The following is a 24533-nucleotide window of genomic DNA, read 5'->3' as shown; positions in this document are numbered from 1 at the left end:
TCGTAAACGCGTTTTCGTTCGTCTCGATGTTTTTGTATAAAACGTGTGGTTCTGTCGTACCACACAACAGCATAAAATGTTTCCGTTTGAGTACAGTTGACAAGCCAATTAAAAGGCCCGAACTACATGTTCAAAAGCTGACATTTTCTAGAAATACCTTTCTCGATAGAAATACAATCTTTATCCTTCTTTGTCCCCATCCAGTTCACTTTTATCCGGCTCTAATGGCCTTCCTTAACGTCCGTTCACTCTTTCTTCTATTCCGTCACTGGACAGTCGCTTATTACAACAGATACAGAGCGTCACACCCTCGTCACGTTTGATGGTTGACAAAGCGTCGTGTTGAGACGAAAGAAAGAACCAACAACTGAATAATATGTTCGGATCCCAACACTGTGTGTTTATTTATCTCGCAATGATTTATTGAAGAAAGACCACTTGGTTAATCAAATAATATGAAATGGCGTTTGACACGTTTATTGGACCCGATAGTGTGTCCATTTAATCTCGCTAACCATGCTAATAGAGCAAGCTGAAAACGCAAATTAATTAAATGCATTCATCAACGCAATTGCCACTACTGAAGGCCAACAAAGTGAACTAATTATACAATGCAAAAACAACGAGTTCAGAACCACTGTGATTGTTATACATGATTGTTGTTGTAGATTGAAACTAATGCAGACTTAGTTTAGTGGTTAATATATGTGGTGACCACTAGATAAGATTCGTTTGTATGTTGTATGTATGTTTCTACTCAGTATTTTCGTTTCTCTAAGAATTTTTCAGGTACTCGTAGAGTTCATGTATGTTATTAACTTTTGATAGGACAGATTCGCATAGCTCGGGCAATAGAAATTGTCGACTTGCAGCTGGTTGAATAACTTCGTTCAAGACATTAATTAAAGGTATGCTAGTTTCGCTTCAAACGTGTCCAAACCTTCGCCTATATTGACACCGTTTCAAAAGTTAATTCAAGTTAGTTAAAATTAAAGTACGCATTCAGTTGCCGTTCAATGTTGCTGTTCAAGATCAACACAAAGATCATGTTCATCAAAGCTTTGAACAAATGAGACTTCAATAATGTTCAAAATATATAAAACATGGTTATTTTTAATGAAATTAAACAATTCCTGGTTTATTTTTATAATTTTTTGCAAACTTTTTTATTGGTTTAAAATATCTAAAGCACAATACTTTAGGATCATGATTTATTATGTCTGCAGACCAAATTTCAACCTCATAAACCAACTGCACGTGAAAAATGTTTTAATCGACATAAATCACCCTCTATGTAGTGATTATCACCACCATTACATCAACTTCTATAATCATAAGTAATGTTACTATGGGAAATACACGATGTTACATTGATTTGTGATTTATTGAAAAACACTCAATTTCCTTCAATATAAATATGATTAACAATTATTATGTACGGTAATCAATAAGATTCTGACAGCAAATGCACACATTTCAGTAGTCATTAAATCCATGAAATATGTATAAGAAAACCCTTACTTTTTTTAGCCGAACTAGAGACCCTAAAGAAAAGGCGTCGATAGAGATCATTTTTCGTTAAATAAATGGGAAAAGATCGCAAGTAATTATGGGCTCAAGCACACGGCGGTAAGCCGATTGTTTCTTAATAAACCCTTAGGCCCGGTTCCACCATCTCCGATTAAAATGTTAATCATTGATTAAAACTATTTAATCAACCCTTTGCGTTCCACCATAATTTTAACCACGATTATGGACACTTAATCAGTGGTTAACTGAATCGCATCAAGTGGCTGGTTATTGACGATAATCACGATTAGTGKAATATTATAACMTCAAACAATTTTAMGTAAACACATGTTGGATTTGTTTTATGTTGACATAAAAATATTTTATGTTTACGATGTTTTACCACCGTCTGATGAGGATAGTGACATTCAGGTTGTCAGAAGACAGTCAATGTCAGTCAATTATTTTGAAATTATGGACACCTTGAGTTTTTTACGCTATTTTGCATATCAAAAAACACTGTCCAAACATTACTGCTGGAAATAGAAATAGACCTGCAACATACTACAGAAAGTTATGATAAATGAATAAGTAAAAAGTAAAATTGCCACATGTTCATTAAATGGATTTTTCAGAAACAACACTATTCAATCCATGACACAACTTTTACTTGTGTTGAGGTATTATGCAACTGGATCGCATCTTATGGCTGCTGGAGACTTTTTTGGAGTAAGCAAAACTAGTCCGCATCGAATTGTACATCGAGTAACAGCTGCAATAGCCACATTAGCTCGAAATAACATTTAGCTCCCATCTACAAAAAAGGAAATAAGTGCAGCACAAGTAATTGTTTATGCATTAGCTCGTTTTTCCAAACTTATTCCAGTGTTGGATTGTACTCATATTAAAGTACAATCCTTTGGGGAAGACAACGCAGAAGTATTTCGTAATAGAAAAGGATATTTCTCTATCAATGTTCAAGCGACATGTGATTACTATTTTAAGGGAAAATGATTTCAGTTGATCTGTCAGTTGTTTGAACCAATCAGAACCGTGGATTCAAAGGAAATACGATCTTACCCGAGGAGACTGATGATTATCTAACCGGAGTTAAAATGTTTATTGTGGAACGCATGACAATTTAATCTTGATTAAAGTGGTGATTAAAAAATGATTGTGATTAGTTAACCAGGAATTTAATCACTCTTGGTGGAACCAGGCCTTAGAATAAGAATCCTTATGTACGACATGGGAAAAATTAACTTTCCTATAATGTTACAAGTAATTAAAACTTTTTGACATCTTGGGTTTGGCTTATTTAGCTCACCAGCACTGCGGTTTATTGTAGAATCAACTCCAAAATCTCGTTTGTCTATTAATCTAATGGATCTGTCAAAAAATCACGAATCGATCTTTTCATTGGACGACTAGCTGATGCTATGGGTTATTTCTTATTTCATACAATCCTCTGATGTTTTTCTTCAGCGCGACTCAGTGGACTGTCTAACAATTAAATTTCGAATGATTGTTAACTAATGGAACAAATGTAAGTTAAAGCACACAGAATCTTGCATCGTTTAAAGAATTTTTTCAACTGTACACAATGTCCTAAAGTGCGACATTTCTGTTCCTAGCTGCACAAATAAAAATATGCCCAAAGTAATTGTCATTCGCATTTTTCTCATCATTTACGTATTCACTGTGCTCAATTTCAGTCAGCAATTTTATGAATGTTGGAGTTTTCGACTTACCTCTGGCTGACAATTTTTTTGTGTTAATTATTTTGGCGGCGAATTCCAGTCCTGTGGATTTCTGCACACATCGTCTAACTACTGAGAAGGCGCCCCTGCAAAAAAAAATATTACGTAAATTTCACAAAACTAAATTGCTTGCCTCGGGTGGTCGGAAGAGGAGAAAGAAGAACGCAAAGCTAATTTAAAAAAATATGAAAACATTTCGTGACTCTCCGGTTATACTGCTGTAATTATGAGTTCCATCGTTATTATGTTACAAGCCGAACCCGCTATCCGAACCCCATAAAAAACTGACATTAATTTTATATTTATAATCACTAATAAAACTTTTCGGCATGCAGAACAGGGTTTGGTAGTGTTGAGTGTGTTGAGTTTGGAGCTTGAACATAAGTCAATTATAAATGGGACGATTTGCCTTCTAGCTCATTAGTGAAGAAATCTCCTTCTTCAAAACTTTTTTTAAAGCTTCGTATTCATTTCAGTTTTGGCTGTTTCAGTTTCAAAGCGATATGAGAACTGTAACTATTCAGCTTTCGGATTGGTTGATCCAAATAAGTTGAATTCTTCATTCATTGAGATTAATGGGCATTTGTTGCCAGTAAAACTATTGGGAATGTGGACACAACCTGAATTGCTCAACATATTGTTGACATTCTCCCACATAGTTTTGCCCATTTTGTATATGCTGTTTACTTTTAAAATGAACAAACCTTCCTCTCTATGAAAATAAGTATATGGACAAAAAATTATTAAACGCTACGTTTGCAAAACTGCCTTATGGCATCTGGTTGCTTATAACTTTTCAAATTTTAGTGAAAACGCATCCCATATTCATAGTTTAATTTGATCTGTTTTGCTTCGCGATTATATTGCATTTTACAAATTGTGAATGTTAAATACGTCCATAAGTCCATATGAAAAATAAAATAAACAGTTACCATGTTTCTTAGAAAATATATGTATTTATTAATTTAATCGTAATTTAATTGAGTTGGCAAGTGGTTAATTGCACAAACATAAACCTGCAACGCTCTCAGAGTTATAACTAACTTAAACTTACAATTCAAATTTATATTTTCCTTTACAGCAGAGAGACAGCTGTAACATTTACTATATATGAAACTCCTTCATTTTGGAAAGGTTGTTTTTGAGGCATTCGATCTTAACTCAATCAAAAATTATAAGGGAAGAAAGCCAGTCCTTCAGCAAAGTTGTTGGAAAATGTCAACAGGAGATTAGAAAATTATCAGTAAATAATAATTTAACTTTTAATTGGCTAGAACACTTTGAGCTTGTTCTTGGCTTAGTAGGATAAATAAGCTGAGTAAACTTTATACAAAAATTTCTCATCTTTGACCTTCTTACACCCATCGCGAGAGAAATTGGCTGAATTAATTTTCCTCCAAAAGTTGCGGTAATTGGACCATGTTCTTTCGAGTGCGGAAAAACTGACAATGAGGACTTAAAAATTTTAAAAGTATTTCTTAACTGGTTTTGCACAATATGTAGATGATAGGTAGAATCAATTGAAACAGGACCGATCCAAATTATCAAAATATTCAAATTAATTAGGCGGTAAAAAAATTGTATTTGTTTGCATTTAACGCAACCAACACATTTATCAATACAATTGATTCAAAAAATCTGTTATTTTTGCTTAGCGTGATTTCAGCCATTTAACTTCCCTTGTTCATTCTCGCATAATTCTTCATCTGCACAATGTTGCTATTGTTGTCCCGTTTTCCTCAAAAGTGCTAAAATTACTTGTTCTCTACGAGTTCTCATGCATTTACGTTTCAGATTAATTACATTCCCAACAAATTCATCGTCTCTAGAAATACTGTAGCAAAAATATGCCTTGGAGTAAAATGTTAGGTCATCATCTCCCACGATTCATTTGATCAGTGGCCAAAATGTGCTGCACCAGATTACTGATTTCAGTTCTATTTGGGTTCTGTTCATTTCGGTTCTCTTCTAGTATAGAAACTGGGAGGCTATCTTCATATCAGCAGGAACCAATACAAATTTTCCTATCTATCACCTTCCACAGTTCAGACAATACTTGGATATTGAAGATAGAAAGCTGCATCATTTAGATTAATATTTTTTAAAGCTTTAGCAATGTTATATTCCGCCTTCGGCACTTGCAAAGGACCAAGTAAAGCTTGTTCAAGCGTATGACATTTTGGCCAATTGGCTACTTAAAGCAGCTGGTTATTATTGTGCCATTAACACTTTGAAATTCGCCTCTGATGGGTGGCTGAAGGCTTTGTTGATTACTAATAAATATTTTCCATTAACAATGTTCCGATTTTTGAAAGCTTAAGAAGCTTAATCAAGGGGTCATAAAAGCTCTAAGGCTTCCATTTGAGTTTATTGGAACAGTCGCGATTGGTACAAGAGACAAAAAGTATTTTTCCTTTGGAAAGTTTCTGTCCTAGCGTTGAGGAACCAACAGCTTCTAAAATTTGGCAAAATGAAACTGCTGTCCGCGTTGAACTGTATACTTCGATCGACAATTGTTTTAGTTCGTTCATAACTTCAGCAGATTTTGATATGAGAAGTATAACTGCTGTACATACTTGGAAAGTTTCGTCTGTTCCCTTTTAAGTCTGACTATCATCTTCTTGCTTGTTATTGCGTTTTTTCGTTGAAATGTTTGGCGTACATTTGCCTAGACTGTTTGTCGCCGTGTAGCAGTCTGTACAAATATGTACTTGACATTCGGATTATCGAAACCCCTTGCGATCCGATTACAAGAAAATCCGGATTACCGTGGATTCGGATTAGCGAATCGCACTGTACTACGAAAGACAAGCAGATATATATAGTAGATGGAGAAAAATCACACAGGGTTACCAGAGCAATTTATCATACGGCAAAAGCTACACTTCTAATGGCGCAAAAAAGATCATGTAGACAGTGTATGTTTAAATAATACGGCGTGTTTCAGAGTTGAAAGTACATCATTCTTGTATGCAAAGTATTTCGATGCCATCTTTCCGAAATGTATAAAGTCAAATTATTAACTATAATATAAGTTATGCGAAACTAATAAAATTTGATTGAAAATTGCCAGGGACAAAACAACATCCAGTTTGTTGTTTTGTTGTCACTTACTTTGCAAACACAATCCTTAGAATTACTTCTGGGATGTTTTGACGAGTGTGCTTAAGGTATACGGCGTTGCAAATCTGATTAGTGCATCAGATGATTGATAATTGTTTTAATAAACCGCAAACCGTTCACTCCAATCGGCTAAAAGGTTTTTTTAACTCAACAGACCTTAATATAATTATATCGTGCTGTGAAATGTTAACTAGTCAGTTGCCCCACCTACATTTGATAGACAAAAAACTAATACTATATTCAGGATCAGTGACCAATAAAAGACAATCCCAAAGGAAACCACACAGCTATCTATCCATGCCAGCGAGTCAAAGTGGTAAAAAATTGAGTGTCGACGTTATGGCTTAGCGACTTTGAGCGAATTTCGACAATATAGAGCGATAATTTATGGGAATCCGATACGCGAAAAATGAGAAAAGGCAATTCCGATAGTGTGGACGCTTGAGAGACGTGGAGCTGGAGAAATAAAGCGACCATGTCCTTCCAAAAGAAATATTCACCAGACAAATATGACGTTAGTATTGCAGACGTGATCGATCTAGTTGGTTGATGTAATTTTGGAATATTCAACATTCCAAATAGATCAATGTCGATGTGAAATTGGCTTTGTCCGGAAGATTGATATGTGCAAGCTACATTGGCTAAGATCAGCCAATTCCGTTCATTCAAACTGGCTTAAGGCTCTAAAAACCTAAATAGACAGCTAAACTATATACATCGAGCCCGTTTCAAGTCATACTGCCAATTTACATAAAAGCCATTAAGTGTCGAGGACGAGAAATATATTATTACTCGCTGTACGACAAGGCAATAAAAAACGAATGTACACAGACCGTATACATAAGTAATAGGGTAAAATATAAATGTGACGTGCCAGTCCCCTGGAAAATGACAAACACAGTGCCCCATACAAATTGCCCCGACCGAGGCGATGAAAAAGGAAAATTCGAAAAATAACATCATGAAAAAGGTAACGAATCGCCGTTTTTATAAAACGAACTGCGTTCAGTTGAAAAGCAAGGAAAATTTGCCCGCTTTTGGAAAAGTTGTCAAGCAAATGAATAAACTTGTTACACTAAGTGACACGAACCATTTATTAATATATCTTTTTAAATATCCATGTACGAATCTTCTCTAAGACCGACTTAACAGTTGAAATTCCCAAACTATTTATTATTTCTATCTATCTATCTAGTTGGCCTTCTTCGGTTCATCTTCGGACATAGGAGGCCTGGGTAACTCAGTTAATTTTTTGGAGTTGGCGCAGTGCTGCGCAAATTGCTTTGTGCGCCAACCAAACGCACCGGCGCAGAAACGTAAGTCGTAAGTTCTGTTGCTGGCAAGTTGTTTTTCGATTTATTTTAACGGCCATTTATTAACAATATTTTGAGTTTTTTAAAAATTTCTGAATTTTCCAGTTTTACCAAAGTTACTGTTTCTTCTAATCGCTCATTTTTCTAATGTTTTACATAAAAATACTGACAATCTAAGGATATTTTCGGCGAAAATTTCAAAATATATTTTATTACAACACTCGCCTCCTTCGTCGTTACGTAAACAGTGTTGAAATCCTTTTCCAGCTTTAAATTTAGCACAAAAATCAACTAATTTTTTTATTAAAAAACGAACAGAATAAAGACATACAGAATATAACAAAAAGTTTATAATAAATTATTTGGAAAACTCATCACCCCCTGTTGGCGCGGATAGAACATTTATAAACGTGTCAGTTCGGCGTCCTATCATTATTTTTGTGCTGGTTTTTTGGTGTGTAACAATGGAAAAGTGAAGTTGTCAATCTAATAATAATCAATAAATAGAAATTAATAAATCAGCAATCATCCAATCAATCATCTATAAAAAGCTAAATAAAAAGGCAAGCAGTAATCCTCAGCGCACTAAAGCACAAAGGTGTGCAAAACACCCCCATTCCTCTGAAGACTTTAGAGTTGGTTTAAAAAATGTGGATTTCTAGTTTTGATTGAATTTTTTCTTGCTTATATATGCGTTATACTCAAAAAGGCTCTATTTTGTAGAAAACTTAAAAATACTGACACTCTGGAGGTACTTTACGAGAAAAATTACAAGATAAATTTATAGCATTGAATTGAAGGAATTTTACAAAAACCTTTTTCAGTGTCGAATTCGGGACAAAAACGAAAATAAGTTTTCCCGTTTTTTTCGGAAAATCATTAAGGTTATCTGAAAAAACGATTACAAACCGAAAAATGTTTAATGGAAAGCGCAAAAAATCCAGTATTTTCTGATGCTTTTCGTCTTTTCTGACAATCATGAAGTCTTTTCAGCCAAAAACGACACAATTAATGTCGTTAGAATATTGGCCTCTTGCATCGCTTTGCAGGATATTTAAAACCCTTTTGAGCTTCGAATTTGGCACAAAAACCAAATAATGTTATTTACTTTTTTCCCAAAGTAAAGAAAAAACGACCAGAGCAAAACTTTACAAAAAATTATTTGGAAAATTCGCTGACCTCATCGCTCTGAAGAAATTTAAAGTTCATTTAAAATTTCAGGTCTTTCCAATTTTAGCAAAGTTTTTCTTAAGCAATTCTTTCTAAGCAAGTAACGCATTATTTTCTAAAGATTTACTTGACACTGACAAAATTCAGTTATTTTCTGTGAAAAATTATCCAATGAATTCTATTGGAACACTTCGCTGCTTAACCATTTTGTGAACAATTTTTTCAAAACTTTTACAGCTTCAAATTTTGGACAAAACCCTAATAATTTTTTCCGGGTTTTTTTCCAAAAATATTTTTCCGAACCGAACAAGCGAAACTTTATAAACAATAATCAATAAGGATTGTAAAAAGCAAAAGTAAACTAAATTGTAAAATGTCGCTTCGAGAGATTATTCGATTCAGCTGTTGATTTTTATTTTCCGGCAGTGTCACAACATTAAAGGGTAATCAAATAATGTATAAATAKTGATTTTSAATAAGCCCTATACGATTTGCAAAAAGTCAAATTTTTACTGGTTGGCTAGGCTAGGGCTAGGGAAAATGAGTAACAAAATGTATTAAWAAAATCCGCATTAACATGTTCTGCAGAAAAMTTCTAACCRAATAAARARACTGAGATTCTGTGAATGTCATATRTARAGAARRTAAGTAACTAATAATAAAATTTCGAAACGRGTAAACATATTACATATGACATATTTTAGCCTCAATCGACATGGAAATCTAACATTCCCTTAGGGTTTGTCCATCTACTATCCAACTTCTCTCGTTTGACAAAAAACGTACTTGGTACTAATGTGATAACTGCAATTTAGGTATGATTAAAAAACAGGCAAGCATTGTTTAAGTCGTGTCCAAATCGGTTATGTAAATTCGTGAAAATACTACAAATAAAGGTTGATTTTCATATTGGCATCAACGCATTTTAGCCACTTTACTTCAGCTGGTGACAAAATGTCTACCTGTTTTATCAAAAATGGAGCTACGTGTACCGCATCGTAATTGGGAACGGCTGCCAAAAAAAAACCATCTAAAATAATGAAAGAAACATTTTGCAGTCATCGGAAGTTCAGGGTAACAAGGCGCGTTGAACCTTAGATAAAAATCAGCCCTAAACTGAAAACCTATAAAAGTGATCACTTTCGATTAAAAAATAATGCAGTAATTATTAACTAAGAAAACAATAAAACAGAAGATCATTTTAAAAATGTATTGCGGTCTACAAAACTATTCAGCTATTTATATCAAATTACAGACATCAAATAATATAAATAAACCAAAAAACCATGAAAGTGATTAATTTGAGTCGAAACATAAGTTTAGTTAATCATCTTTAGTTTAAAATGCGGCAAATCCGAGTTAATATAATTAAATAAATAAATTATTTGCTTTCAGAACAGTCATGATGTTTTATAACTAGCACAACCTATTCTTTTGGTTTGAACATGTCTGTAGAATAGAAGTTTATGAGGCGCAGTCCAATGCTTCTATCATGTCCATGCATTTACCATAGATATAACAAAATGTCACTTTTAAAATGAACTTTTCTTTCTTCAGTATCTTGCAATAAATTAAGCAGCATTTTTAGCACAAGATGATCATTAGCTGYGCTAGTGAATTTATTCTACAACAATGTTTTTCTATTATTTTTCTTGAACTCGACGGGATTATTTATATTCAACAAGTCCTTCACCGCCCTTCTCTTGTTTGGCTTATTTTTAATGAGAAAATGACTCTCAGAGCTTCTTAGCTAATAACGGCACGAAAAGGGCCTGCACGATTTTTCCCCGTCCTAAGTGCCATTGTAATTATCTTGGAAACACACTCCCGGCCAAAACAAAACTCATGTAGCTTTCGTTAAAATGCTTTGATTCAAAAGGTTTAAAAACGTGCAATTTCGCCAGTGTTGTGGTGAAAACATGGTGCTCAAGTAATCTTCACAACTCCTTGTGTTAGGTAATGACGATGCCCCTTTTATGTTATTCCTATGCAATTAGTTTTGTAAGCCTTAAATATTGTCAAAGTATTATCAATAAGACCAGCAGCGACTTTTTCAGAACATAATTAATTTATTTCTCCTTTTGTTTCTAGAACATGCAAAGCAACCAGAAAACCAAGAATCTTTCGCAGTCATTCAAGCAGTGGATCATACTGGTGAGTTTTCGAGCTTTTAGGCCATGCTGAATAATAATGTATCGCTGACGCTACGCAAGCATTAGTGGCTTGTATCGTCCGTGTTTCGCTCGTGCCGTGCAGAATGCCGGCTGGAAAACTTCTTGAAAAAAATATTTTCTTCTGCTGGACAAAAATGCAATGCATGGCAGAAATGCTGAACAAAAATGCAATGCATTTTTGGGTTATGCGAATGTCCGAAAGCTCCCTGGTACAGGATGATACAGAAAAAACTCTAATTTTTAGGACACAAGGCTTACATTAGGATCTTATGTGGCCTTTGCAAAAACATTTTTTTAGAGAAAACATTCAATTCATGTTCACAGTGCTGCATTTTTAAATATTTTCCAAAAAAAATATTTGCAAGAGCAACAGAGATTTCTAATATAAACATGTGATCTAAAAATTAGAACGTTTTTCTGATCAAAACATGTAATTTTTTTGTCGAGCAAATTACGGAAACCGAGCACTAGATCAATTCAATACAGAAATTGAATGAGCGTATTTTTTACATAGAACATAAGTTGAAAAAATGCAGTTCCTCCTATGCGATTCATGGCTTTCCATTACGTTTTACGAGAAAAAAGATTCCATTGCAATGCCACCAACCAGATCTTTAAAAAATTGGATGCCAGCCAGATGTTCAAATCACATCGGCTGATAATTTACTTTAAAAATTAGGAACAATAATCAAAATTTACATGCCCTAACACTAAACCCAGTTGGTTACATCGATAGAACTGAAAATCAACATTGAAATTTAAGGTAATTTTGCAAATGTTGGAGACATGTAGAGAATGTGTAGCTGATAATAACTGTGTATTATCAAACTCGGTTCCCTTGTAGAGTTCCGGTGATGGCTAACACATACCAGAAACGTTGGCTGGAGTGTTTTTCTATCAATTTCTATCGCTAACTGTTGATAAATCGCCAACAAGTTGGACCTGTTGGAACTTTGACTACACGCAAAATTTGAAAATTATAAAGAAAGTGTTGTAATTGTGAACAAATGCATAGTCATACTTTACACACAAAACAAGTTTGATTAATTATCCAGCTCTGTAGCGACTATTAATTGCAATGATGTATGTATGTGTTAAATATTTCACTTAACAATCCGTTTGCAATCGAAATGACAAATACATTGTTATGCTTCTCTTAATGCGCTTATTGTGTGCAATAATGCGCGCAATATTATAAGAAGAAATTTTGTTTTTTACTAAATGTAAACTGAATTGTTCCATTTTTTCAATAAAAGAAAAAGTGTAAAACAGCACAGAAACGTGTGCGAAAGTTTCGTGTAACTTTAGTAGATATGGGCAATGCAGTCGTGTTTCGCTGCACCACTCGAAAGTTAGCGAAGTAGGGCGAGTGTCAGTATTCCAGATATGGAAAAGTTATGGCTGAAACTGAAATAGTTATGCAAATTAATGCACAACTTCGATAAAAGCGATGAGAAAAGAGATAATCCCGAGTTAACAAAGGGAACCCCGTCATCAGTAAATGTGTAATGATTATTTGGCTCAACACTGTTCCCTTCGTAATTAGGTTAAAGCTAATGGTCCTTTTGCTGTAACGTGAAATTTCTTCGTTTATATTTATTCCTGAGATTCAAATCTTTTGTGTCGCAGTGCCCACTTCCACATTGTCTGCTTTTATCAATTTGAATAAAATAATAGGATTAGAATCAGGCTGAGCTCTACTGAGGAGGACTTAAATTCAAAACCCAGTCTTAAGATAGGCCTTCTGGTATTTGTTTAGAAAGCGCTCATTTTCTTCACTGGGATTTTACATGTACAAATATTGAGCCAAAGGAAGTATTTTGTATTTGGAACAGTAAATATTTCGTGCGTTTATAATGGATTAAAATGGAAGAAAATTGTCTGGTGATAGTAAAAAATAGATATAATAATTTACGAAAACGTTTAAACTGAAATCTCTATAACCAAATACTAATGAGCATGTAATTGTATCAGTTGCAGAAAATACGAAAAAAAAATTAATTCGTTAAATAATAAATAAAATAAAACTATTTGGGACCGTAAAACTGTGGTGTGTGTGAAAAATTTACGAAACAATCGTTTGCCTACATAACTGTAAGCAAAAAGTCAGTAATAAAATGTTCATGTTTTCGATTAAATTCCAAATGATGTCAATCCAAAGAGCAAAAACTTAATTCTTGCCAACTTTGAACCAAAGTGTCTGCAATTATTTAAAGAACTACCGGGTATGTCCGTTAAGGATTAACGTGATTAAGAAATGATAACAAAAATGTAGCTCATGATTTTAAGAAAACACCAAACACACACAGAATAAGATAAATATTTAAAACTCAATTTAATTTTGCATTCAGCTGCAATCAGTGTATGACCTATATCAAAACTTACAGCTGTAATCAACTTAATCATATCTAGAACAGCCAGAGAAATATATTATATACCCAGTAAATGCGACGCGACGCCTATGTTTAGAGCCTCATAAAAGAAAGTGCCATTTACTTTCAGATTTTCACTGATTATTCCCACTTCTTCATGCAACTTGCAAATTGCTTTGTGAATATTCCGCTGTGAAGAAAAATTTACGAAAGTGCCACTTAGACTGTGTTATAAATTCATTTTGCATCAGTTTTTCTGCGCGCCTCGACGGGACGTCCGGCGTCGGAGTATTTTTATACAACAATAAAACTTTAAGTGTAGCTCCAGATATTTAAATATAGACGTTTTGATTAAGGTCCAAGACGTAGCAACATTTTTTACCGGCCAAGGATGACGTTGCTGATCATAAATCTGTTCAATTTCCATTTAGATAGTTTCGGTCCGCCGTTTTCATTCACTGTTATTTTTACGGCCACAACGGAGTTTACTACGCATTAAGCTGTGAAAAATGCATCCAAAAACACTCTTGATTGAGTACTACGGGATTAAAACACATCGAATTGCCGCTTTCAAAATATTAGACACCGCTAAATTTACCGTGGGCTCTCAAAATAGCTACGACGCTATTTCGAATGAAACGAGAGCCGCCAACTGTCTATTCTTAGAGTTTTCACCTAATAATTTATCGGAAGCACAATACCTTTCGATACATACAGGTAGGTCACTAGGTGAAAGCTCAAAAGTCGTGCCTATTAATCATGTAAACCCTTCACAAGTTAATCTGGAAATCCAATTAATAAATTCTAGCATTTCTCGACTACTAAACTAGAATGTCTGAGCGGCTCGTATTTTTGGCACAATAACAATAGTTTGAGAGTGCAGACAGCAGTTTTCGTAAATAATTCAAAGGCGTTAATAATTCTAATGAAAATTGGCAGTTGCGACACCAGGCTAACTATCCCAAGCCAATAGAAAATTCACGTGATATTGGATGGATTCTCCGCGAAAATAACAAAATTAAATTAATTAAATAAAATATTAAACTAATTCCAAATGATATTAAAAATTGACTCTAGAATTGGGAAAGAAATAATGGGAAACGTTTACTCTAGAATGTTACAATTGAGTTGAAAACACCAATAATCTTAATATGGCTTCTAAAGGGAAACTGGAAAAATTAAGTAAATAAAACTGAAGCTCCAATGTCTACCTCAAAACAAATAGTTGAATAAAATGAAATTGTAAACTCCATAAACAACGTGGAATAAGACATACAAGAGCCACTGAATAATTTGTTCAATAAATAATTAGCCAAGGAATTCCATTTATATCAAAGAACTATAAAATTATAGTAATTGAAATGCTCTGTACAGATCTTGGAAATTTGAAATCTCCTAATCACCAGCATTGAAAGAAGCCACAACAATCAATATAAAACAGTACACATTTAAGTCTATAAATGAAGACCCTCATCATCTTTATTTAGATTCATGGATGGCGAAACGGTTTAAAACAGCAATAATCTAAATATTCTCAACGCGGAGAACTAGAAAAAATAACATAAGTGAACTAACTGATAATCCAATTGCTCACTTATTGATCATTGAAAGGTCTTAAAGAAATTAAAATATGGCAATAAATCAGTCTCATCGAGAATAAAATGTTAACCGAGTCTGTCAGCCGCTAGTTTGCAAAAAACTGATTTGTGGTCAATGAATCTAAAAAGAGTCGGCAATCTCTCAGACAATCTTCACATTCGCATAGAAATAATGCAATGAATAAATTCACAAATAATAAAGTCAATAAATATATTCGTTTCCAACAAATAAAGATAAACAATCTAATAGTATCTCAATATAAATGTTACATCCCAAGGATCTACCAGAATAACTTATAAACAACCCTAAATGCATGTGTATAATTCATCTGACACTAACTTGCATTTAGACTAGAACATGATGCAATGCTTTAAAACGCTAAAAACAATATTTTGAGCAAACCGAAATGCATAAGTGCACAGTGAAAAACATTTCTTTACGAAAAACAAAACGATTTTTGCGGGAAATCTGTGAGTAGGAAATGGTAAACAACCGGTAGATTTTAAATTGTAAAACTGTAGATGGATGAAAATATCCTCCAAATTTTGTTTGTCTGTCCTAAATTACTGACGATCATCTTGATGAAAATATAGGTATGCCTATTGTCGAAAAATGTATTAAGTTTTTTGCCTATTTGTAAGTGGTTTATATGAATAATCGGTAGATCACATAAGTATTTTTATGATCCTAGAGTGTCAGTCATCACTGCTAAATCACATTAATTTTTGTACATATTAACTTTTTCTCCCTTACAAAAGCTTCTTAATAACAAAAAAAAAACAATGCAGAAAATTAAAGAAAACCAACAATTATTAATAAAGCTGGGGGTCTGTAGCCAGCAAAAATATGAACGAAAAAAGCTACAAACCTGCAGTGATGATACAGGCAAAAAATGTAGGCAGGGTGTAGACTCTAAATGGAATAAAATCGCTTTCGAAGAAGTCGACAATTTGTCTAAATATGTCCGAAACATGTGCATTTTGCAAGTACTATGGAAAACACTAAGTCAAAACGTAAGTTTATAGTTTAACTTATTTTCAACGCAAAATTCATTCATTCATCGAAATGTGCGTGCAAAATCAAAAGAATTCAAACAGAAAGAAGGGCACAGAGGAATTTGAAAACAGCTTAATACCGAAATAAAACCCATAGTAAAATCCACTTCAACATAACAATCACAATTAGTGCCGATAGTACAGATATAAAAGAGAAAACAATTCCTATTAAAGAAACTAACAAAAACATAGACTTAAAGAACATAGCAACGCAATTAGCAAGTTAGTAACTTTTTAGAGCTGCCGTGGACAAAGGACGGCTTTGTTGTTGGTAACCAACGTTCTGAAAGGACACCGTACATAAGAAGAATAAACTCTCAATTCCGTTAAATAACGAAAAATTGTCAAAACATCCATCAATGCAAGGCGTTTAAACCAAATGTAAAGAACATTCATAATCTCCTACTTAACCATGGAAGTTCAGAAAAGCACAAGTATAACTTAAAAATATTAAATCTAACATCGCTAAACCATGCCAGTATACGTAACTGTAATAACGAAATTTCACCGGATTTGGATGGTGACTTTTAAATTTAAATTAATTTTATGGCTCTCCCAGATTTATTGTTCTAATATTCGTTAGTACGAAGTTGTTTTAGAGATTTTTTATTTAAGATTTCGAATGTAGCCACTCCGCGCATTTTGTAATTATTGCCAGAAAGCTTTAAGTAAATATGCTGATGTTAAAAAGTTTAGCAGTTAAACAAATAACTTTAACGAATGAACGTTAACTGATAAATCGTGGAGTGCTACACTGTCACATTTTTCTTCTAGTTTATTTCTATAGTTTTTTTCGGATATAAACTGGACCCTTTTTATAATATTTCTGCTTTTCGCTGACGCGGGGGTGTTTTAACGGTTTAGGGAAAAGCTCAAGTTTATCCTAGGCTACTCTTCATATTTTTTACTCAAAAACCCGCTTCATTCCTCAAGATAAACGCTAAATCTTTTCAAGTGCTTTAGGCGCACAGTTATTCCCAACTTCAGCAATGAGTTACTGGCATAAGTACAAGAGCATCCAGTATTCCCCTCAAAGTGCACCTGATCCATGGAAAATATTTCTGATTACAGGAAAACAAATACGTGAGATCTGAATTACAATGTAAGCATCGGAGCATTGCCCTAATGGAAACGCCTCTAGAGTGGTGCAAACTTTTTAATTAAGTTGCTTTGAAACGAAGTATGTAAGTAGAAAGCTTTTTCTAAAGGGACGACGTGCATTTAAACGGCAAACTGCTCGCGATGAAAATTTAATTTTCCACGGTTCTGAGCAAAACTTAATCATTAGGTTTATTTGCTCTATTTTCTCCACTTAATAAGTAGGTATTCCTTGGAAGCGGAAAGCGACGATGAACAGTAATTATGCTATACCGAAACGTGTTGTTTGTTTTAGGTGTGTGTTTTTCATGTAAGTGTCTTCGAAAACGCAAATTGGAACTAAATTGTTCATCAGTAAAACAAAGTCAGATTCAAATTAATGGTACCAATAAGAATTTGAACTAAATACTTGAAACCTCTTGTTAAATAAAATATTGAAAACGGAATTATTGTAACTAACTCAGAAACTCAAAACCAATTTAGTTCAAACCAATCCGATGCAATACAAGCAACCTTCTACCTTCTAACTTTTCAGACTGTAGAGCAAAAATCGCGCTGATTCTATGCGATTCGATATGTTAGCATTAATGTATCGATCTAGTACATCCCTGTCATATAAACCTATTAAATAAATTAAGGTTTCTCCGTTCAAGTTCAAAACGTTCGCTATAGGATTCGTGACATTGTCGCATTCAAGCCGAAAACTCTTTTATACTGTTTTGTTTGACCTATTTATATGCCACCATTGTTATCAGCCAATGCAATTCTGTGGACAAAAAAGATCAGTTGCTACTGAAGTTAACCTGTGAAACTCCAAACAAAATGTTTCAGATAAAACAAAATCCAATTAGGGATTGGAAAAAAGATATTTTTTTCATATTTAGTTTATAGCGTGCTTTTACTCAGTTTGAAAATTGCCATAAAGATAATGACACTTTATACACATCATACAGAGCTGTGTCTGTGTAAAGTACAAATTTTAATTGATTGGGAAATTGTTAATATTTAAGTTGTAGTTTGACCCAGGCTGGATGGCATTTGCGATCGAAATTTATTTATAAAAGAGGCGGAGTTTTTATCAATTATATCCAGTTGTGACAAACGAGCTTGCTGGTAGAGGAATATACGAAAAGAACAGGAAAACCATGAATTGCAGCTATAAGAAAAATATGAAATATTGGAGGCGACGCTGACATTCCCACCAAACCTTTCATCTTGATTGATTCCAAATCGAAGACCCATAATTACGATTAGAAGCTAAAACAATTAATAAATGCTTTTATTATTTCAATCTTCACTCACAAGCTTTTATTTTTAAGATATTGGCAAACCAAAGTAAATTGTGAAAAGTACAATAGTTGGTCAAAAATACGAAAATAATAAGGAAGAATGCAGCGCGAAAAAACTGGGAGATTTTTGCCGACAACCACATCAAGCAAAAATGAGCAAAAACCGCATCCAGAGCTTTTAACTCAAAATTCAAAAACCATTATCAAAAGACGCAAGTTTAATTGCATTAAACTGCAAGCCTGTTAAGACTTTTTTGCGTCTGAATCCGTTAATTATAAAAAATGGGAAGTTTAATAGCATTTTGCCCGTTCACATTTTGCATAAGTTCAACTGATCGATTCTTCCGTGTTCCACTTATAGATTTATCAACCACAGAAACGCATTTTATACTTCAGTATTTGCATTACTCTTTTTAAAGATTTTAGTAATAATACTAAAAATGGATTATAGTAGTACGAAACTGCTAATGGCTAATTCATGAGTTTGTAATTTTTTTCATGTTCAATTTTCTTGAAGAGTCTAATCCAAATTGCTAAATACCTTTTCAACAATTATATTCCAACCCCTATTAACATATTTATTTGAAATTAGGGTTCAAATTAATTCAGCCGCCACCAATCTCATTGTAAAGGGTAGATTCATTAATATTTTCCACACAAGAAGGGTTGACGATGAATTATGTGGATGTATTTAGTTTGTTGTTTAAAATGATGTCGCCTCTCACTTGAGTTATCTGTTTGCTCATTTAATTCACTCTTAAGCAAATCAAATGAATAAATTTCCACCGATAAAATCTGGATAAAGTGTAGTTACATAATATGCAAACATCCAATATGACCAGAACAATATCCTACAAAATGGCATTTTCTTTATCCAATCTTGTATATTACCCTTTGTGCTCAGGACAATTCAATATAAGCAGTCTCTGAACCCTGGAAAATGAGCGCCAATAAAACAAAAGACTTTCCCAAATCGACCATCCAGACAAGGGAAAGTTTTCCGTGCGTATGACTTGAAAATGTTGGAAAATTCATGAATATTTCATACAAGTGAAGGGCTGTTTGCATTAATATTTAACATCAACTAGGGTGAATATTTTGGATATGCAGCACCCAATTTTCTATTCGACTACTAATCAAGGCTGGTGTGAATTACATCAGTAATTTTCACTTACGTAAACGCTCCGAACTCGCCTTTGACGCAACTTCGTTACATGTAATTTCCTGGAAGACTTCGATCGAATCTTCAAACTCAATAGTTTAGTGGCCGATGGAATAGCCGAAAAGCTGAATAGGACGGATCGAAGTGGATAATTCCATAAAACATCCATATAGCATTGCTATTCGCTGCCAGAGGTTTTATGATGCCGTTTCCCCTCTATACAATGCTTGAACAAAAACTTTATTTAGGACCCAATAACCAGCTTTAGCGCTTTATATGTCAGTCTGAAATAGACGCAACTAACTTTCCCAGGATGAATAAAAATTTTATTTATATTTAATCTCTAGTTTTGCTTGAAACAACTTCTTGTTTTCGGCTAATTAAATTGTCTGAGAGTATGGTTCAATCAAATTGCAATGATAAAATTTAGCTTGTAAATTTTAAATCAGCTTGAACAGCTGTTTAAAGTGGTTGAAAACGCTTGATAATCCATATTTTTTATTCTAAAGCGATTTGATGTACACTGGATATATTGGTTTACGTTGGCATATCGGGGTTACCTTCATGAACATATCGAAGCCTTGACCTCATTTTCTTGGAGCGTCCATCGAACATTTGCACTTGAGGGTTGAAATCGTTAATTTTAATTAACATAAATGTCAGAATAGAAACTCGCCTCCTTGCTGCAAGCTCCATGATTGCCAGAAAAGCACCGATCGAAACATACTAAATGAAACAGAATTATTTAAGAAATAGTCTTAGAGTCTTAATGAAGCTTATTTCAACCAGCTGAGACATTGTTATGATATAATTAACCAATGCAACAATTGACACCAAATATTCCAATTTGGAACTAATAGAGTTCCTATTGGCAGAGGAGTTTTCCTCATATGCCGAAAACTCTTCACTCTGGATTTACACGAAAAATATATAAATATGTCGATCATTATGTATACCTTGGACACACAATAAAGCTTGGAAAAGAAAGTCAAACGGCGGAAATTTACGGAAGAATTGGATTGTCATGGGCTGCCTTTGGTAGAGAGAAGATTCCACACTCTTTGTGTGTCTCAAAAAAAAGGTGTACGAGTATTGTGTACCTACTATCTATGGCCGTCTATGGTTTAGAAACTGTTACTCTTCCAGAGGCAAACGCAGACAAGATAAGAAGACAAACACAAAGAGCAATTTCAAAGGAGGAGGAAGAATATTAGGAATAAGTCTAAGACAGAGGATCCGACACTTGGAAATATGAAGACATACGAAAATCACTGATATCATCGAGCGAGTGGCAAAACTTAAGTGGCAGTGGGTGGAACACTGGAGACCGAGGGTAAGAAAAATCAGTATCGGAAGACCAGAAATCAATGGTTGGACGACGGGCGATGGTTTATAAAAATCTTACATTAAATGAAATGAGGTTCAAGTTGCAGCTCTAAATGGAAAAAGTATCTTTGGCTTATCGATGCGTAGAAATAAATGTTAAATGCCTTTGGGTTATGACCGCATATCTTGAGCGCCAAGAGAAAGAAAAACGCAAGTTGAAGTTCCAAACTGTCACTTCATGTGGAAGCAAATGGAACTTTCAGCCTTAAATGGAGTCATACTGCTTTAAGAGCAAGAATATTGCCAGTTTGACAAATTGAAGCAATTATCTATTACAGCCCAAAGCAAAAACCATTCAAAAGTCTATAGTAAGAATGCTAAAAGAGTCTATTTTAAGTTTCGCAAAGCGATATAAAACCTGGCTGAGAAAGTTCTTTGGTAAACATTTTATTGCATCTTATAAAAAATCAAGAAGCAAAACGAAATTAAGGAGAGAATGTGACGCAAAGTAGAAATAAAATAAGTCCACAAATGATACAATTTGTAAAGATGACGGTAATTTGCTTTTCAACTCAGTTCTAAATGAAATAAAACTATGAAACCGCTGAAAATTGTGAATTTCGAACATAAACAACTAAAATGATTCCAAAATTAGCAAAGTTCTGGAACTAAAAGTGGTATAAGTTTGTTGCTGCAAATATTGAAGGAAGAACAAGCTCTCGAAATCACTTTATGATGCAAATTTAGAATTATTTCTCAGAAATGGATTGTTTTGAGGAGTTTCACAAAATCGAATTCTTAAAATATTACATTAGATGGCACAAAAATACATGCAGAAGCTAATTTAAATAATTCGGGATATTAATAGTGCGTGATTTTATTTAAATCGTAGCAAAAGAACGAAGTTACACTAGTAATTCGAATAATACAAGAACAGCAGAGTTATATTATCTATTCATACATTGTCTTTACTGAGAAACATACTTCTTACTGGTGCATAAGAACAAAGCAAAAGTATTTAATAAGTCACCTTTATCAGTTAAAAATAATTCGAAATTATACAGTGTTTAAAAAAACAAGAAATTGTTAGTAAACCTACAACCGTACTATTTAAATAATGATTTTCTACAATAAGTTAATATTTTGATGTATTTTAATTTATATTTTAGACATTATTTCATTTCATGTTGCTCAGGTGTAGGTAATATACATATAACTCTATAGTTCCTACATTTGAAATAATGCTTATTTTATTCTACCGCATTTTTTAGTGAAACTGTTAACTCCTTGCGGCTTCAAGAAAAAAAAGTCCAATGGAGTTCGAATTGTTAAAAATTTATATATATTTCCCAACATATGGTTTTCAACATTCTATTTCCCAACATAAAGGTTTCTGTTATTTCTGTTTCACATATTCATAGCAACAACCAGAAAAACTTGAAGAATCACGATCAAATATCGAAAAAATCCATAAAAACAAAACTTCAAGAATCAGAAATAATGAATAGATATAATATCAACAGTTCATGTCTGGTCACACATATCGAAGTGTTCTATTAAAAAATTAAATAAAAAACCTCATCTCAGGAGTGAATAACAATTACGAATTTGCAGTTTCAAACAAAACAAATGTCCTGTTTATATGATGAATAATACTGGACTTGCCAAAAAAACCACCAGTTTGCAGCAGAATTACCAGATTTGTAGTTTCCTTTTTAAAATAGCATAACAGTGAAAGAACATCAACACCATTTTTCATTAATCGCCAACACTTTAAAGAAAATAATTGAATAATAGACTCGGATTCTGCGTAATGTTTATCGACTCGTAATGTTACATTTTTAGACGTGTAATTTATCTTAAAGTAATAATAAATAGAATCGTTGCTTGTGTTGGAGACAACCCGACCGTAAAATCACAGCATGATTGGCAGTATACGCATTCGGTTGGAAAATAATAAATATGGCAAATTATACTGAACATGTGGGGATTCGACAAGTATCATTCGGAAAGTTTCGTTCCTACATATTTTAAGACAACCGTTCACATCTGCAAAAAAGTTTAAAATAGCTTGCTTTACAAATAAAACTTGAATATTATGTATACTCCCACGATATATGTGCAGAATTCAGTTAGGTTCGCTCCAAATATACCTACTATACTAATAATACACCCACTCAAAATGAATTCAAATCCGATCTACTTTGGTCCATGGGTTGTTTTTATTTTGATCCTTTACTGCTGCGACACCGCTTTATGAATTTATAAGAATAATTTTTTGTGTTGATATGTGTGTTAATATTTTTTAAGTTGGAATCGTTCCAACCATTCTTTATATAAAAAACGGGGTAATGACATTGTCCCAACAACCAGCAGCATCAATAAATAATCGGAATAGGTCGTGCAAAAACCAACGAACATTTCTTCGAAATAAAGGCAATAAAAAGGAATAATTTACAAAGGGTTTCTCCAATTTGCCAAATGGAGAACTTGTTTCAACAATGCTTGTATCGAAATCCATTTGCTAATTTATTTCATTCACTATATAAAATCGAGTTGCTGAGCATTTAAAGATGCCCTAGTTAGATTTTGGCTTAATTCCAGCCTGATAAAAGAGGTGTCACGTGGCCGTTATTGCCCTAGTTAAAACATAGATCACATTCACCTTGCTCTATTCGCCTACAATAGTTTGAACACAATCAAAGAAAAACCGTATTATTCTGACATGGTTCAATGTTATATTGGGCCTTGTTGAGCAAGTGCGAAACCCGAATATGAGACAAATTTTATGACTTTAATTCGTGTTTGGGTTGTTGTTCCCAAGTTTTTTCATCATTTTGGATTTCCCAATAGGCAAAACCCGTTTTCTTGTTGTTAATAAGTAAAAAAATCTGTTGAAGCCCGATATGTTATGGAAATATATGAATGAAGCGTCTTTGCTCTGCTCTATGTTGCATGACTTGCTACTGTAATGACCGAACTTTTATATCTTACAGTCAACTTACGGTATTAATTAATCTTCAGTTTCGATACAAAAATATACTAGAATTATGCTGAATTATTCTCCATATTTTCATAAAATTGCCAACAAAAATCCACAATAAGAACTTTTACTACTTTTGCAAAGACATTTTTGCGATTTTCGAGAATTTGCAACCTTGCTTCTGGTTTTTCTGCCACGACGTTCAATCTGCAAGAGAACTTGAAATACCTACACGTTCAGAAGGAAATATAATTTATGGTTTATTAATCATTAATTGCAAGCGCTGTAGATAATTTAGGCAGGTCTTAGGACCGACTTATTCATTTTCTGACCAACTTGGCAATGAAATGTGTCGGATACCAAAGCATCCAAAAATTAAAGCGAATATCCACTGAAAAAAAATCGGTTGATTTACTGTTTATCTGACAGAGGAATGTATCAACTAGTAGATACATGGATGATATTTGGTTATTATTGATTACGGAGAAAAAGTGAAAAATAAGTTATAGCTGAAAATATAATTAATTGAAAGAAGCTTTCGCTTAACTCAGGAAAGAGTTAAATTTTTCTTCAGTCCTTTCATCTTTAATCTTCTCGTTC

At 33.6% G+C, this 24533-nt stretch overlaps 1 protein-coding gene and 1 long non-coding RNA gene across 2 annotated transcripts in view; one reads left to right on the top strand and one right to left on the bottom strand.

Moving 5' to 3' along the window:
- LOC125505699 (calcium/calmodulin-dependent protein kinase type II alpha chain-like) overlaps positions 1 to 5886 on the bottom strand; it is a gene marked incomplete at its 3' end in the record, with an annotated part of 35022 nt that extends 29136 nt beyond the window's left edge. The window contains 2 exon segments of the mRNA XM_048670019.1: positions 3261 to 3355; positions 5846 to 5886. Coding sequence (XP_048525976.1) covers positions 3261 to 3355; positions 5846 to 5886 — 136 coding nt within the window.
- Positions 5887 to 10966: 5080 nt separating this feature from the next.
- On the top strand, positions 10967 to 18470 carry LOC125505698. The gene is made up of 3 exons (XR_007282341.1): positions 10967 to 11029; positions 17147 to 17259; positions 18184 to 18470. It is a non-coding gene; the product is annotated as an uncharacterized LOC125505698 (long non-coding RNA).
- Positions 18471 to 24533: the final 6063 nt, after the last annotated feature.

This window comes from Dendroctonus ponderosae, unplaced genomic scaffold, assembly GCF_020466585.1.
Source record: "Dendroctonus ponderosae isolate FM_Combo_2020 unplaced genomic scaffold, Dpon_F_20191213v2 Dpon_F_20191213_93, whole genome shotgun sequence".
Lineage (NCBI taxonomy): Eukaryota > Metazoa > Arthropoda > Insecta > Coleoptera > Curculionidae > Dendroctonus > Dendroctonus ponderosae.
The sequence above is the reverse complement of the archived record's forward strand: the minus strand, read 5'-3'. Positions and strand labels throughout refer to the sequence as shown.